Here is a 15,851-nt window from a genome sequence, read left to right on the forward strand (position 1 = left end):
ACTCACAGCTCAGCAGATGAGCTTCACTTTGCTTCCCACCACCTTCCTTCCCCCTGGCTCTAGCGAGCCACCCCTCCCAAGTCAAGCAGGACCAGCGTTCCCCAACAACAACCAAAAATTTTGGAAGGAGGGGAGAGCCTGCAGAAATCTGCACGTGAACCACTGCTGTCTGTCCCTCACCCGAATGCTCTCTTTGCCTGAGGTAGGGCTGACTCACCCCGAGCACGCTCTGCTGCTGGCAGGCTCCCACCGCCCGCACCGCCGCCAAGGAGGGAGCACACAGGTTCCTGCCATCCCAGAGACGGGGCTCTCACTCCTGCACTGTCTGTATGTGAGCAACAAACAAGGGGGTCTTGGCAGGCATGCCAGAGCCACCTCTTTCCATCCTTGCTTCTGTGAACTTTCCCAAAGGTTTCAAGGGTATGGCCTGCATTTGCTGTTCCCTGTTGGCTTTGTCACATTGCCTGCTCCCCAAGTCTCAGGCTGCCAGTGTCTCTCCCCTGGATGACTTGGCTTGTGTTATTTTGTGTTAAAACCAGTATGTTTTTTTAATGGCTATAAATAAGTTAAAACTGCATCTTTAATTAATCACTGCACTTTATATTGTAAGTGGAGATTCTTCGTAATGATTCGTTTATGATTTTAAGATGCCATTTGCTTGCTGTCAAATGTATCCAGCTTTTATCCCTCTATGTTTAACAGGTTCAGGATAGAAACAAAATTTCATCATTGAGGGACTTTAATCCATTTAGTCTAGAGCAAATAATTGGTAATTAAGTAAGTGGGAAAAGATTGAGTGGATACTTTTATCTAAGCAACAATGAACTTAAGACACTAGTCAGTATGTTCATCATCTTAAAACATTTTAAACTAATCTTAGTATGTTTATTTTTCACTGACACAGGTTTGAAATTGGAAATACATATGTCTGGATGACTAAAACATGAACAACAAATAGGAGAAGCAGCATGTAAAGTATAGAGAAATAGAAGCATTAATAGAAATATTTCTGCTATAGCAGCTATTAAATGTTTTTTTTTTTACGGTTTGGAAGAAGAACCCATATGTTTATAGGATTTTCCCCCCAATTAAAATATTTGTGTATGAGTGTGTCTTTCTCTAAATATTATTTAGCTACACACACACACACACAGGGCTCATGTATAAAATTCTCTCCCAGTGAAGTGAGTGCTGCTTCTCCTTTAGTTTCTTGTCCGGCTGCCAGGCAGAAAGGACAGACACCCAATCCAACACCATCAGCACCTTCACAGCACCTGCAGGAGCAGTTTTCAAGGCCAATTTGTGCCCTCTGTCACCTCCCATGCCCGCTAAGGCCTGCAGAGCCTTGGGCCACCTGCCAGCAAAGACTGCCCAGAGTTCAGAGCAGAGGCAGCAGAGCCAGGCACCAGATCTGGCTGTGCCAGCCAAGCGCTCCTGTGGGAAGGGCACAGGCAGCCCAGGAGCCCTCAGGGGTGAGTGCAGGGACAGCAGTTGTGCACCCCAGAGAACATCACAGCACTCCACAAAGGCTGCTGCGCACAGCTTCAGGTGCCCAGACATTCCCCGAGCACACAGAAAGATGCTTGGTTTTCCCTGGTCTCAGATTAAATACAAGTGGCACACAGGTGGCTGGGTACACAAAGATGTGGTTACTCCTGAACCACCTCTTATTTTTTTTCTCAGGAGAGCACATAGATATTTTATATAGAATATAAATAAGCCACCAAAAAGGGAAGAACTATTGTATTGGAACTACAGCAAAAATAAAAAATTATTTTGAAAATTGCTGTACCTCAATTCCTAGACAACTCAAGTTTGATGTGCGGTATATGATCTGTCTGCTAGGATTGAATCCAGATACTTACCACTTTGTTAGCTTAAGAATTTTGAGCAATTTTTTCCATTTATCTGTATTCTCCCCAAAAACATTTCACACATTTCTCAGATACATCAATCCTTCCGGCATTCCTCTACGCACTCAGTAGGATGCCCTGCTATAAATACAATAAAGCCTTTTATTATGTCCATTAACCATGGACATGTGTGCTCCAAAAGTTTCCTGACACGCAGTCATTTGTGGCTTTTTAATTATAAACAGAAAAAACAGAAAAAAAATCTACCAGTGAAAGAAGACAGCAGACTGGGAGTGGATCTTTAAGTGTGTGTTTTGAGTATATTCTCCGACAGGCTGAAGGCACCCCCACCCTCCTTCTGACCCCACCAGAAACACCCAGTGCAGGCACCTACGAGTGCACAGAGAGCCACTCACACAGCAGGTTAGTCCTGGTCGTACTCATTTGTCAGATGTGCCAGCTCCAGGGGACTTATGCAGGTTTTCAAGATCCAATAATATTGATCAAAGCTTTTCTCAACATGCAAAAATATGCCCCCTCCATCTTGCAGACCTTGTTCCACTTGAACTCAGGAGAAAAGAAAAAAGGCCCAGTAAATTACTTGACAAATTAAGTCATATTTATTGAATGCGTTTTATTTCAACAACCAAAAAATTCTAACAGCCTAACAATGCACATAAGTTAAAAATTAATTATCACTTAGTGATAACGAAGATAAAGTTGATTTACATGGAAAAATGAACATTTACAATATGTTAATCCTTATTCACATTGTTGATACCGCAATAAAACACAATTTGTTTTTTTTATTTTTTATTTCACAAAAAAGGCGGAAAATTGTGCTTTGTTAAGAGGCACTACAAGAAAAGTTTCTTTCTCCAAATAGATATTATATGATGGATATTGAATAAATAGACATATATGCATTGTAATTCGCAAAGTTCTGGCAAGACCACAGGCTAAAATGCCCACAGATTCACTTAGAACCACTGCAAAATTGGCAGTGAAATTAAAAATAAAAAGGCAAGACTCAGCATTGAAAAAATACCTAATAAAATTTTTGGTTGAAGTGTAAAAGATACCAAATGTCGATGCCATCATCAGATGAACAACTTACATAGCTTGGCAAAATTCAGTTTCCTTTCAAATGTATGGAGTGATTTCAGCTACAGGATAAGAAGACAGTTTTGAAAGCATAGCTCTGAGAGAAACATAAAGCAGCAACCATCGAAATTCTGATTAAAGCTGCAGCATACTACAGAACTAAAGGATGAAGAGCAAAAGGGGCATTAAGTAAGCAACCCACCATAATTTTGCAAAGGTATATGAAATTTATGCAGAGATACTCATGTTTCAAACATTAGCTCTGAAAAAATCTCATAAAAACTCCAGAGGTTACTGAGCAGCTAGAATTAGCTTGTATTGCAACGTCTTCTCCCTGTATATTGTCTGTTCTGAGTAAATATCTACACGTAGAGGTTTGTTTTTCGTTTTTAACTCCTACCTTTTATACCTTTCAAATATATAAATAGTATTAACAGTTATATTACATTGCCTGGTGTAGTAAACAGAAAGTAACTTTCAAAGTGATATTGCATGAGGTCTTTGTCAAGATTACATGAAAAGCCCATGTGAAAAAAGGAAGGAAAAAGCCAGAAGCCTTGTTGGTACCGTTATAGCTGCAGTTAACAGGCGTCTGAAATCAATCCAGCTGCAAGGTGAGGTCTTTGTCTCGGAAATCATTGCACGAAGTGAAAAGTAAATGCTACTTGGCGTCTCTCTCGACAGGGTGCCTCAGAGCGGGTGGATGCTATGGCAGACTGCAGCTTTGGTGCTCAGGCCATCCAAGAGTCAGTCGGGACAGGCTCTGCTCTGTAGCTGCTACCTGGGCGCTGCGGAGCCTCGGCCCGGGCGGGCTGGGACCTGCGGCTGAAAACACTTCATTGCACTGGCACGGAACGCGGGACACGAGGAAGCCCAGCTACAACAGGAACACGGGGAGGCTGCGAGGAGGGCGAGAGGGGAGGCAGCAACGCAAACCCTCGGGCTGTCAGCGATTTACCTGGCCAGGGTTCTCGGGATTGTGGCATTTTGTGTCGCAATGTAACTTTACATGTGTGTGTGTGTGTGTGTGTGTGTGTGTTTCACTTCAGTATAAACAAAAAGCAACAACAAGAAGGAAGCTTATAAATTTTAAGATCTGAAACAGAGAACAGGTAAATAAAATCCACGGTAAAATGTGGTTGATAGTATGAATTCCATACATCAAATCTCAACACATTTATCTTTTTTTCCTCTTTCTATAAAGACCTCATTAATGGACAAGTCTTCTATGCACTGCATTTCTGCTTTAGTCATTCTGAATCCCATGAAAACTCATCTGTTCACTACAGAAAGGACTATCTGGAGAGTGGAACATGCTGTATCCTTTTAAGTGTGCATTGTGTTCAAAGTACTTTTAACTTACTAGTTTTCTTTTTAAGGTGCCCTGATTTGTTTTTCTATTTTCTCTCTTTTTTTCCTCTTTTCTTTTTTTGGCAGTGTTGATTTATGTCTTTAAATACCTCAAAAATTACCCATCAAGTTGCCAGATAGGAAGCCATATAATAATGAAAAAAAAATCAGGGATAAACATAGAAAATAAATAGGAATTCAAAAATAGTCACCACACCCTGAGAGCAGGCGGCAGTTTATCAAAAAGCCAAAGCAACTCATTGTGAAGTGGTTTTAAAACATAAACAAGTCTCATCTTTAAAGAACTCATTTCACAGTCTATACTTTCAGGTTGTAAAGTTCCGTCCCATGCAATTTAATATATATATATATATATATATTATGTAAATATATATATACACACACAAAGTTGTAAATTTCCCTTCACTGATTTCATAGGACTTTTTCTTCCCATTTACTTGCTAGCTGTCCCTTTCATAAGTGCAAGATTGATGAAGGCATAATCCTATGTGACTACAACGATTGCTTCAGTCAGATGTAGCAAGTGTAACACTCGAGTGTCTGTGTCAAGGCGGTGTCTGATCGGGCAATGCTGAATTCATTCGGTTTGCACATGGATCGTGCGCAACGGAAACAAACAAACAAAAAAGGAAAATGAGGAAAAAAATCAAAAATAAAACCAGAAAATCCTTGGATCAATGTATTGCTTTCTGCACTCCTATCTCACATTATCTCTGGTCGATGTCTGCTGGAGCTGCCTTGCTTTTGTCGGGATTCTCCTCCTCAGCCTCCACTTTGTACATTTCCTCAGAGCCTTCCTCAGAGTCGTTCTCCTCCGACTCCGTCAGCAGCTCCTCATCCTTGTACTCTGCCACGTCAACCACCGTTCCCAAGTGCTCTTTTAGCTTCCCATGGTGCTTTACGTGGTAGCGCTGGTTCTGGAAGAATTTGATGATGGTGTGTTTGGGGAGATCCAGCTGAGCAGAGAGGGTATGGATGGCTTCCTGATCGGGGTAGAGACCCACGTCATGAATAAAGCTTTGAAGGATACCTAGAGCTTCCAAGGAGATCTTGGTACGGGATCTTGGCTTTTTGGCACAACTGTCCTCAGCAGGTGGAGGAGGAGCCTCTTCTCTAGGTGGGGAATTCTCCTTGGCAGGCTGGGACTGCTGTCTGTGCAGCACCTATAAGATCAAACAGACACACACTTCACATGTTGACCCCCTCGGTGCTTGACAAAAGGGCACTTGTACAGGTCTGTACAAAGGACATACTTTGTTCTGGTCAAGAAAAGTACAATTAATGTGCATTTTCCACTGCCCTTCTCACCTGTAAGACAGCTACACCTGTCTGCACAACCAGACTGAAAGGAGGAAGTCATGTAAAAGGCAAATGATATAAAATAAATGCAAACCCAAAAATAAGTAAGAAATACAAAATATAAGTAATAAAAAATAAAATAGCCAAAATAAAAATTAGGTCAAAAGGTATTACAGTCTCATTGTCATGATGATTGGCCAGTTGTCCCATCCCAGAAAAGTCATTCTCCTGCTTTGCCCCTCTTCTGCCCACCCTTGTTTCCTCTCATCTTTTCAGGCTAGACACTTTGACCATTTCTTTAAGATTTCAAGTACCACAAAGGCCTAGGCACATGTGGGATTGTCAGGTGCTACTTTATGAATAATGCTTTTGCATTAAAATCTATCACAACTACTTTACGGAAAAAAAAAATAGAAGTGCAGAGATTTGTTAAGATTTCCCTTCTCTCAAGAGAGACAACAGAGTCAATTCAGTTGCTTGACATAGGTAGCTTTAACGTGTCTCCTGAACAGATTTCTCTGTATTACGTTCTCTATAGTAATTTCACTAGTGGAGGAGTTCTGAGTTCAAATAATAACAGCCCTCCATTCTGAAACACCCTCTGGGCAAACACACTTTGCAGTCTTGTAACAGATTTTCACCCACAGTATCTCCTTTTCGGCAAGTTTAAAGAAAGCATATGTAGCTCTTAATCTTCCTAACAGCCACTTAAAATGACTAAGAAAGGGCCTCGTGCTGCCCTTATTCCAGGGGAAAAAATACCTGCTCTGAATCGTTCAAAACATACGCTTTCCTTAAAACCAAATCTATACAAGGGAGATTAACAGAAAAAATCCTCTACAGGATTGAGGGCTGTATTTGCCCAGGGGTTTCTTCAGATGCAGGGAAATAATTATTAGAGCTTGACACTCAAAGCTAACAAAATCAATATGGATAACTATTTTCTTCCACAAGTAAGAGGAAATTCTGGCTCTTTATCCAAGAAGAAAATGTCTTTGCTTCAAATTGTAACATCCAGAGAATCAACCCTACATTAAAGCTCTCTAAAGAAAAAAAAAAACCAAAAACACAAGGATAAATAATGGAAATGTGCTGAGAACTTACACTGAATTTTACACACATACCGAGCCCCCAGTAAAATCCTACACTAGTCAAGTTATTACCGCAAGAGGGAAGTCCACTGTGGAATATCAGCCTGTTATGCAAATAAATGAAAAGGCTCTGTGCCGAAGAGCCCTTTATTCACTTCCTCCATCAAATGTTCCTGCCATAACGATCTGTAACATCAGCCATCTCCAGTCGCAGCTTTTGGGAAGCAGAACGCAGCCCGCAGGCGCTGCCCACCGCCGAGAAGCTGAGCCTGCCGGGGATGCTGTGACCGGCCCGGGGCTGCAGCCGGCCGGGGCTCTGCTCCCCGGGGATGCTGTGACCGGCCCGGGGCTGCAGCCGGCCAGGGCTCTGCTGCTCCCCGGGGATGCTGTGACCGGCCCGGGGCTGCAGCCGGCCGGGGCTCTGCTCCCCGCGGGGCTGCGGCTCCCCGGACACGGAGGCAGCACCCGGCACCACGTCCCGGTGCCTCAGCGAGCAGCGGGGGCGAGCGAGGGCTGGCAGTGCAGGAACACAGCTGCACATCCTGCTGTCCCCACGGGCACAGCCGTGCCAGGACAGTGGCAGGAACACCCCAACACGAAGCAGCTCCACACGGACAGCCGAGAGCAGGTGCCAGCACAGGACCTGCCACCCGCGGGTGAAAACTGAGGCTGGGCAGAAACACCGCAAACTTGTTTCGGTGCCAAGGTGAACATTTTCCTCCCAAGCCTGTAAATACTGATGGTGCCACAGAAATGGCTAACCAAGGAGCGGGGGAAAAGGGGGAGCTCAAATGGAAATGACAGATAATCTGGTTTATGTTTTATTACATCTCTTGCAATAAAAGAGCATAATGTTCCAATGAATGGAATCGCTCAGCTGCTCTTTGAGGATTTCTTTTTTGTCCATGGATTGCTTTCAAAGAGAAGGGCTGACGTTTCCAAACAGAGGGTTACAGATGAGGGTGGGATCTGTACCTACGTCAGTGGGGAGCACTGAAAGCAGCAGAGCCAGCAACTCTGGCTCTAGCCAGGGACCAAGCCCCATAAATGTGTCACACAGACCCTACCTAGTCTCTCCTGTTGTGGCTTCTGGCCCTGTCCCCTGACGAAGTAAGGCCCAGAGCAGCCAAAATCGAAAGGATTTAACACCACAAATAAACTGCCAGGGAACTTAGAGACAGCGTCACACAGAACGCTGCAAGTAGCATTGCTAATCAGAAGCTGGATTCAAGTAGCATCTAACAGAGATAGAAACACATCCAGAAAGGGTGTGAATTACTCAGTTCATTCTTGTTGGAGTTGGAAAGGGGCTTTTTTTCCCCTTTTCAGTTGACAAATAGCATGAGAAATGATCCAGCTTGAAAAATGTTACAAGACTTCCAATCAAATATAATGATGAAAAAAATCCAACAATACAGGATCAGCAGCAGTAAAATGTTTAATTTGAAGGAGATGAAGAGATGCCTACAGCATCTATAAAGCAATCAACCAAAGAGAGGGCTGAGTGCAGGAGGGAAGAATAATTTCAATTAACCCTTCCTTTTCCATTGTGACCTCACCACCTTCTCCAAAAGGGAAAATGCAAAATGTGTGTGTTATCAGTGTAAAATACTAGAAAAAGGTTGTACATTATTTCACCTCCCGTTATCTTAGGTAATGAAAAAAACTAAATCTGCTCTTATAACAGATAAATTTCATTATTTTACTAATTTCTGGGGGTCTCCCTAGATTGCCAGTAGCATTAACAAAGGATTTCAGCCACACTGTATTTTTCAGCAATAGAACTTTAGCCATGTACAGAGAGATGGATAAATGCACAGGATGTCCTTCAGATTTGGGCTGTGGTCAGTTTTACAGTCCCTTCTGACAGGACAGGCTATTTAGCACAAAAGAGAACACTCTTCTATGCAAACCAGATCAATTGCTAAGCATACAGTACAATATGAAGCCTAAATTACCTTTATGTTATATATTTGCTTTAAACGACACTTGATTGATGAGTATGTGGGCCAGTTTGAGTGATTGGCTTACTTCATGTCTGGCTCTGCATGCCACAGCCTCACAGAGAAAATGGACCATTCTTGGAGTTCCAGATTTTCAGATCCTGGGTCATTAATAGGCTCCTACATCTGCAGGTAAAATGTTCAGCAGCTTCACACACTGCTGTGCACACCCTGCCACATCTCTTTGGGTTTTGGGTCAGTGCTGCTCTGCCTCTGCCCTGCCAAGAAGGAAACATCCCTGATCCTCCATGTGCAGGGTGCATTTCCCAGTGACCCCTCAGTGGTGGCCAGACCTACCCCAAAGCACCACGTACAGGATGGGCTTCTGAGATAAGGGATAACAACAGTGGCCCTGCTCAGCTTTCCCTTTCCCAGGAAAGCTGCTGCTGGGCTCAGAATGGTGCATTTTATGGCACAGATGTCCCACACCCCCCTTCCCCACTCCCATTTCCATCCCACAAGCCCTTCCCCACTGCTCCCCAGCCACAGGTGGGACAGCCTCCTCCTCCTCCTCCACAGCCAGCACCATCTGGAGCTGACTTCCCTTCCCCTTCCTGACTTCTCATCTACTTTCAAATCAAATGTGAAGATACAGATTTCCTTCCATGCCCAGAGGATTTATTCTTTTCATTCCTTCAAGGGATTTAATTCTTAAACTCTACAGATAGGTATGGCTGCTTTTCAACATTTCAGAACGAAGTATCTCTGGCAGATGCTGCTTTATGATGGTTCATTCAGGTAGACTTTCTCCTCACAGACAAACTTATCTTTCTGAAACAAATTCACCAGCCCTGGGAGAAAACATGCAAGAAAATGACTGTGATGGAAGTTGACTTTAAATGATAAAGTGACTGGTCTTAGATCGCACTGTACTGAAATATGATTTAAAGGCCACAATGAAAAGCAGCTGGAAGCCATGTGTTAAATATAATAGTACATGCCTACAGGGAAGGAAGTGAGATATTGAATGATTGAATTTAGGAGAGTAATGTAGTGTATCATTACGGGAGTGATCAGGATTATTTGTAATAAGCTAAGGGTTTGTGGTCTATCTAAAATCCAAAGCCAAGAATTATCGGGGAAAGGGACTGTTGCACTGTTTTACGTGTATCCATTCCCCATGTCTCCATGTGTTCCCTCAGGAGAAACCTGACTTTGGTGCTCCCACAGAAAAGAGAGGTGAGCAAACCCAGCTGTAAGATGTTGCAGTCTGTGCCTGTACTGTATTTAATTTTGGCTGGATTCACTATGCCACTGATGTTTGTTTCCATTTCCACCCACTTTCTAGCTGGAGCTACACACATGACATTGGTGAGAGGCTAAGGGAGCCAAGCAGGAACACACACACACCCAGGCACCACCAGCAGTGAGGCTGAGGCACCAGCTGAAAACACCAGCCTGGGACGTGTCACCCTCCATTGCTTGGACAGCCTTTTGAGCACACTGGAATCAGGAACTGCATTTCTATGTGAAAACCCCAAGCTCTTTTGTTTCCTAGTGTGGTTCTAGCTTTGTTTCCTAGTGTGCCCTTCCCTTTGCAGAGAGGATCAGTCATGTGAGCTCCCTTCCACTGGGATTTGCTGAGATGAGGAGATGCCCCTTGCTAAGAGAAACACGAAAAATGTTACATTCTTGAAAGACTGCATTTGCAACAGAAACTGCCCCTGCTGAACAGGCACCATCTGCCTCTGTGCACAGCCAGTGTGAGCACTGACAGGTACCTTGATGGCATGAGATAGTCAATATTAATTTTGATAACCCAAACCCACAAGGAGCAAAGTTCAATGTTCAATGGACTGGCCTTCTCTTTGCCAGAGGAGGTTTAAAGTGGGTATTAGTGAAAGGGTTGTAAAGCATTGGAACAAGCTACCCAGGGAAGTGGTAGAGGCACCATCCCTAGAGGTACTTAAAATATATGTGTAGATGTGGCACTTAAGACATGGTTTAGTGGTGGACTTGGCATTGGTGGATTAATGGTTGGACTCGATAATCTTACAGGTCCTTTGGCAAACCAAATAATTCTACCAATCTAGTCTCAGTGGTGGGAAGGGGTCTCACCTTTCAGCTTTTCTTCACCTTTACACTGTTCTCATAGCCAACCATAACACTGTATCACATCAAGGACTTCTATGTCAAAGACAGCAAGATTTTAGCCCACTTAAGGACCCCAAAATAAAGGCAGAGAGAACAGACACACACTACAAAACATAGGTCCAGAACCTTCATTTCTTGCACCTAACACCAGTGATCTGTTACTGTCCTTACAAGCGTTCGGGGCTCATCATCAGGAGCTGCCACCAGTTTTTGCCTCCATGCAAAAACAATTCATCACACCTCTCCTGTCAGCAAGCCACTGAAAAAGCTCCTTCCCCATGGCCAGCTGGGCTCAAAGGCAAAGCAGAAGACAGGCTTAAACAAGGTCTTCAGCTGCATTTTACTGAGCAGCACCACACCTCTGTAAGCTGAGAGCCCCTGGGCAGTGCCCAGCTATCCTGGTAAGAGTTTACCGAAGAGACAAACTTCATTTTGTTGCAACAAAATTTCACACTGAGAAGGAGATGCTGTCCCTTTTACCAGAGTTTACAGGAATAATCTGCAGGAGATTATCTATTCAAATAAACAGCCTTACACTCCCTAGCCATAGTCTCTCTTCACATACAGAAATGTGCAAGAAGAGAAGAGAGGCAGCAGCTGCCATAACCAGGCCTCCACCCTGACAGCCTCCCAGGCTGGGGCTCGCAGGGGTAAGAACATTAATTACACAGCCAAGACTCTTTACAGGTTTCTAGGAATGTCTGTACAAGAAACTGTAGCAGAAGTTACAATTTGCACCTGTGTTCATTTCTTTCCTATTAAAAATGTGGTTCTTAAGACTACTCTTTTTTCTTCCCTTGCAAAAATACATTCATTTGGGTAAACACTGCAGCACTAGTCGCAGCACCAAAGGAAGTATTTTCTTTGGGCTCATTCACAGAGTGATTTCACACCTTGACACCATAAAGCTGTGTTAAAGACTGTGGTTTAGTTTCCTTGCTTTTCTTGGATTATACAGTATCCTAAGGTCAAAACTCAGGGAAATCCAAAACTGTTATTAAAAAAGAAAAAGTATCTATGAAGTGATGACAAATTGCAGACTACAGGTGTTAGATTACATTTTGACTCCAGGCAGGTTTAATATACTTTAGTTTCCTTCTACAATTGCCCTTAGCAGGTACTGTTATCGGTAAGGGATTTTAAAAAAAGATATGGTACTCAATAAAAGAAGACCGTGTCAAAAGAAATCAATATGAGCGTGCAAAATGGTAGGAAGTCTGACATGGATAAATATGTTCACTTTCATCTAACTTCAGTATGAGCTTCTTTTAATTTTGTAGCTCAAATGCTGGCTGCACATCCTGTGCATTTTCCAGTGCAGCTTAGTAAATGCTTTGCAAGAGCAAACACCCTTATTAGAGGTAATTAACACTTGTCTGTGATGTGATGGACCCCATCTCATGAACACCAGACCAAACCAGCCAAGAAGAACTGGTGGCTACACACCACCTTGGAAGCCAGCAGCCCTGGGTGCCATTCATTTTGTCTGCAAAGACAAAGCAGTCACACACTAAAAAACCCCCAAATATTCAAGCCTTTTCTATCACTCTTCATCTGTTCCTGACCACCAGTGGAGCCAGTATATTGGATTAGACAAACTGTATCCTAAAACTATCGGCTCCGAGGTACAAGTCACGCCAAGCTACACAAAAAGGGACTTAGAGAGGACTCTTGAGGAGAGAAATGAGTTCCACAGGGAACCCAAAGTCAGAGGCAAGTTTGGTTTCCAGGCTGGAATGTAAGCTGGGTGAAGTGATTCATTCCAACATCTTTGGAGCACACTCGCCACATGCTTCCCTTTGCTTTATGGCGGCTGCCTTGCTCAAGGGCAGGAAATAGGCAGGGATTTGAAAGCATGGCAAGACACTGAACACACAGCCTCTGAAACAGCAGCCCCATCCTGCAATTCTCCAGGACCGAACTATCAAAAATGGTCAAAAAGGTGACAAAAAAAGGCAACAGGAATTTAAAAAACCCACAAATTTTTCAGCTGTACATTGCTTTTGGCATCCCACACAGTGATAAGCATAAGCAAAACATAATTAATCTTGACTTGAAGGCAGGGGGAAGGTGTCTCTCCCCCTCCCCAGCACACACTGCTTCCATTAATGCTAACAGGAGCTTACCATGCATCAAAGAGCAAATCCACCACAAAACATTTTTAAGTGCTATCATCACTGAAGATAAAATATAAATTACAGCCTGATTACACTGCGTTGCTAAGAGGCCACATGTGCATCATAGCTTGCAATGACAACTTCAGATGACCAGATAACTTTGGGACAGGTCTGTAGGTTACTGTAAAACATCTGTGCAGTGGAATCTTTCCTTGTCTTTGCTTTCCTTTCAAGAAGCTGTGGCACTGCTGTCTGCACAGTTGTTTGAAGAATGTTTACAAATCAGCTTGACAAAGAGAAAAAAAACTTCTGCCACCACTTGACCACAATCATGATCTTATTCTTCAGTAATGCGTGGTTTATTTCCCTTTCCTGATCTCTGTTAATAGACAGCACGTGCCTACACAATAGCCACTATTTTGTCTGTATAATGTTAAAAAAATAAATCAGAAAACTCTGACAATGCAGAACAGTGTCCCGGTGTTTCCTGGGGTAACTGCTCTCCCTCGAATGCTAACTCAACTCTTCCCACAAAAGCTCAGGCACAACTTTCATTGCTGTGCAAGTGCCTGAGAACTGGCTGATTTTATGGGGCAGCATAAATGAGCTCATGCTGATGAACATTCATGCATTAGCTCTGAATTTCCCATCTTGGGCTGGTTCAAGCCAGATCCTTAGGTTCACTGCAGAGTAACTGCAACCAGCACTGGGTACCTCTTTCTGAAATACCTGGCTGCAGCCTGGGAGAGCTGCCAGCAGCTCCTGCCCAGCCCTCAGGTGGAGCTGGCACGTCCCTCCTGTGCCCAGAGGCGACCAGCCAGATCTGCTCCGGCTGCTGCTGGCACAAACCAGGGCGCTGGTGACAGAGCGGCCGATGCGGTCAGGAAGTGTTGCACAACCTCGCTGCAGACTCTCTCCTGAAGGCATCGCTGATGGATGGCTCCATTGTCTGGGGATGGGGCACAGCCAGCACAGCTGGCACAGGGGCCGGTTTGCTGCACCCCTGGCAGGCAGGCAGCACTCTGCTGGCCCTGGAGAAGCCATGCAAGTCTCTCTTGCCTGTAACCTGTGGTAGCGAGGCAACCTCATCCGCAAGGGAAAAAGCAACAGCCCCAGAAACACTGCCCTTCTTCATGGTGATGCTGAGTCCCCTTAAGTGGGACTTTTCACATCTGTGTGCACCTTGAGGGCCACAAACTTTCCAGTTAACACTCACCTTCTCCAAAACTAGACCATAAGCTCTGTGGGCCTCTGACTTGCCTCTTCTGTGCTTTCTCTCACAGCCCCAGCAAGGCTCCCTGGGTGCTATGGTGTGCAGAGCTTTGCTTAGCACTTTACACACAGAGCCTGAGCTTGGTTATGGCTAAAGGGAGGGTCTGCCAAAGATTTCAGGTCAATTCTGCATTTCCCCATCCCAGCCCTGATAATCCTAATGAGGAGCTGGCAGAATGCCACTGGAACTACAGAGGGAACAAAAAGTCTTTTGGTTTGGTTTTCTGCAGACAAAATACTTCGGGTGTCCTCTATGCTTTCTTGTTTAATTAACACTACACATGTTCTCCTCTTCTTTTGAAAATCAGAAGAGTATTTGTGGGCAGTGTGAGCAAGATCATCCCTGACAAGCCCCAACCTAGAGCCACGCTTAAGGTCAAGCCCTAAACCCCTAACTATGGTGGCACGAATGGCGCCACTATAATCATGTTGTTTTCCAGTTACTCAGACCAGGAGTAGGCACTGCATTATTTCAGGAAGGATATGTTTGGATTAGACACTGGATTCTGGTGGGGGGGTAATTATTTGTCCCATCAAACTGTTTTAGGTCCTTACAGATGGCTATTTGGGGTTTCAAGAATACCCAACTGTACTGCTAATTTTTACAATGGGAGCAGTTAGAAGTCAGGAGAACCTGACTGTTATGGTTAGTGAAAATAGCAGATTTGTGCTGATAAAACACTACTCAGCATGTTTTTTGGCTTTTGAGATGTAACCACCAATGCACTTAATAACAGGACTTGTGCAAACTATACTGTGTGAATCAAACACATAAAAGTATAAATATTCCTTTTTTTAGAAAGCAAGTCTTAAAAAGTGCATTATAATCAACTACCATGGTAAAAGCAAAATATCCAGTATTACCACACACACAACTGGCATAATGTGCTTTATTATACCCTTAGCTTGAAACTGGATAAATTAAAATCAAATGACCAAAGTACAGTCTCCTGCACAGATTAGGTCATTGAAGACAGGACGCCTCAGAGAATTAGATCTGAAATCCTTTGTCTTCCTGGTTAAGCTTTACAAAAGGTGGGCATGTGCAGAAAACAGAGGAAGCTACCCTGGCATCTCAGCCCGATGCTGTTGAGCTCTCTGTCTCACTACTCTGACCTGTACCTATTTTACAGACTCTGGATGCTGGTAGAAAATTACTTTATAGAAAGTCAACAGCACATGCAGTTTATAGTCACAGGTTTTTAGTTTGTTTAAAATAAAACAGTTTAATGTAAGGCCAGAGGGGTAGTATTAGGACAAAGCAGAAGATGACATGGTTATGGCCCTGGGATCCATCCAGCTTTGCTGCTGACTGCTGTGGGGAACTCCATGGACTGCTCTGCCCATGGCTGGCTGCACACATGTAATCACAGGGGTAAAGCTCACACTTAACACAAGCCTGCAGCTACTGTAGGTCTGTGTGGAAGGAGCCACAGGCTTTTGCTAGAAATGCAAAACACTATTCTTTGCTTCAGTAAGGCTGGCAAAGAATTGCCACAATTGTGTGGCATTTTTCAGTCAAAAATCTTTTGGTCAAAAATGTCAACTGAGTGACATCAAAGTATTGACTAAGTAAAGTCTACTTTGCCAAACTGTATGCCTGGGGCAGCAGAGGGGTGAATATTCTGACAAAGTTCAAGCAGTTGT

The 15,851-nt window shown here is 43.8% G+C and overlaps 1 protein-coding gene across 2 annotated transcripts in view; it reads right to left on the reverse strand.

Moving 5' to 3' along the window:
- Positions 1-2,454: 2,454 nt before the first annotated feature.
- The window catches only part of SATB2 (SATB homeobox 2), a 131,445-nt gene continuing 118,048 nt past the window's right edge, over positions 2,455-15,851 (reverse strand). For both annotated transcript variants that reach the window (XM_054636526.2, XM_077181222.1), the window contains exon 11: positions 2,455-5,491. In XM_054636526.2, the coding sequence (XP_054492501.1) occupies positions 5,036-5,491 (456 nt within the window). In that variant the 3' untranslated portion in view covers positions 2,455-5,035. The remainder of the gene's footprint in view (positions 5,492-15,851) is intronic.

This window comes from Agelaius phoeniceus, chromosome 7 (genome assembly GCF_051311805.1).
Source record: "Agelaius phoeniceus isolate bAgePho1 chromosome 7, bAgePho1.hap1, whole genome shotgun sequence".
NCBI classification, from domain to species: domain Eukaryota; kingdom Metazoa; phylum Chordata; class Aves; order Passeriformes; family Icteridae; genus Agelaius; species Agelaius phoeniceus.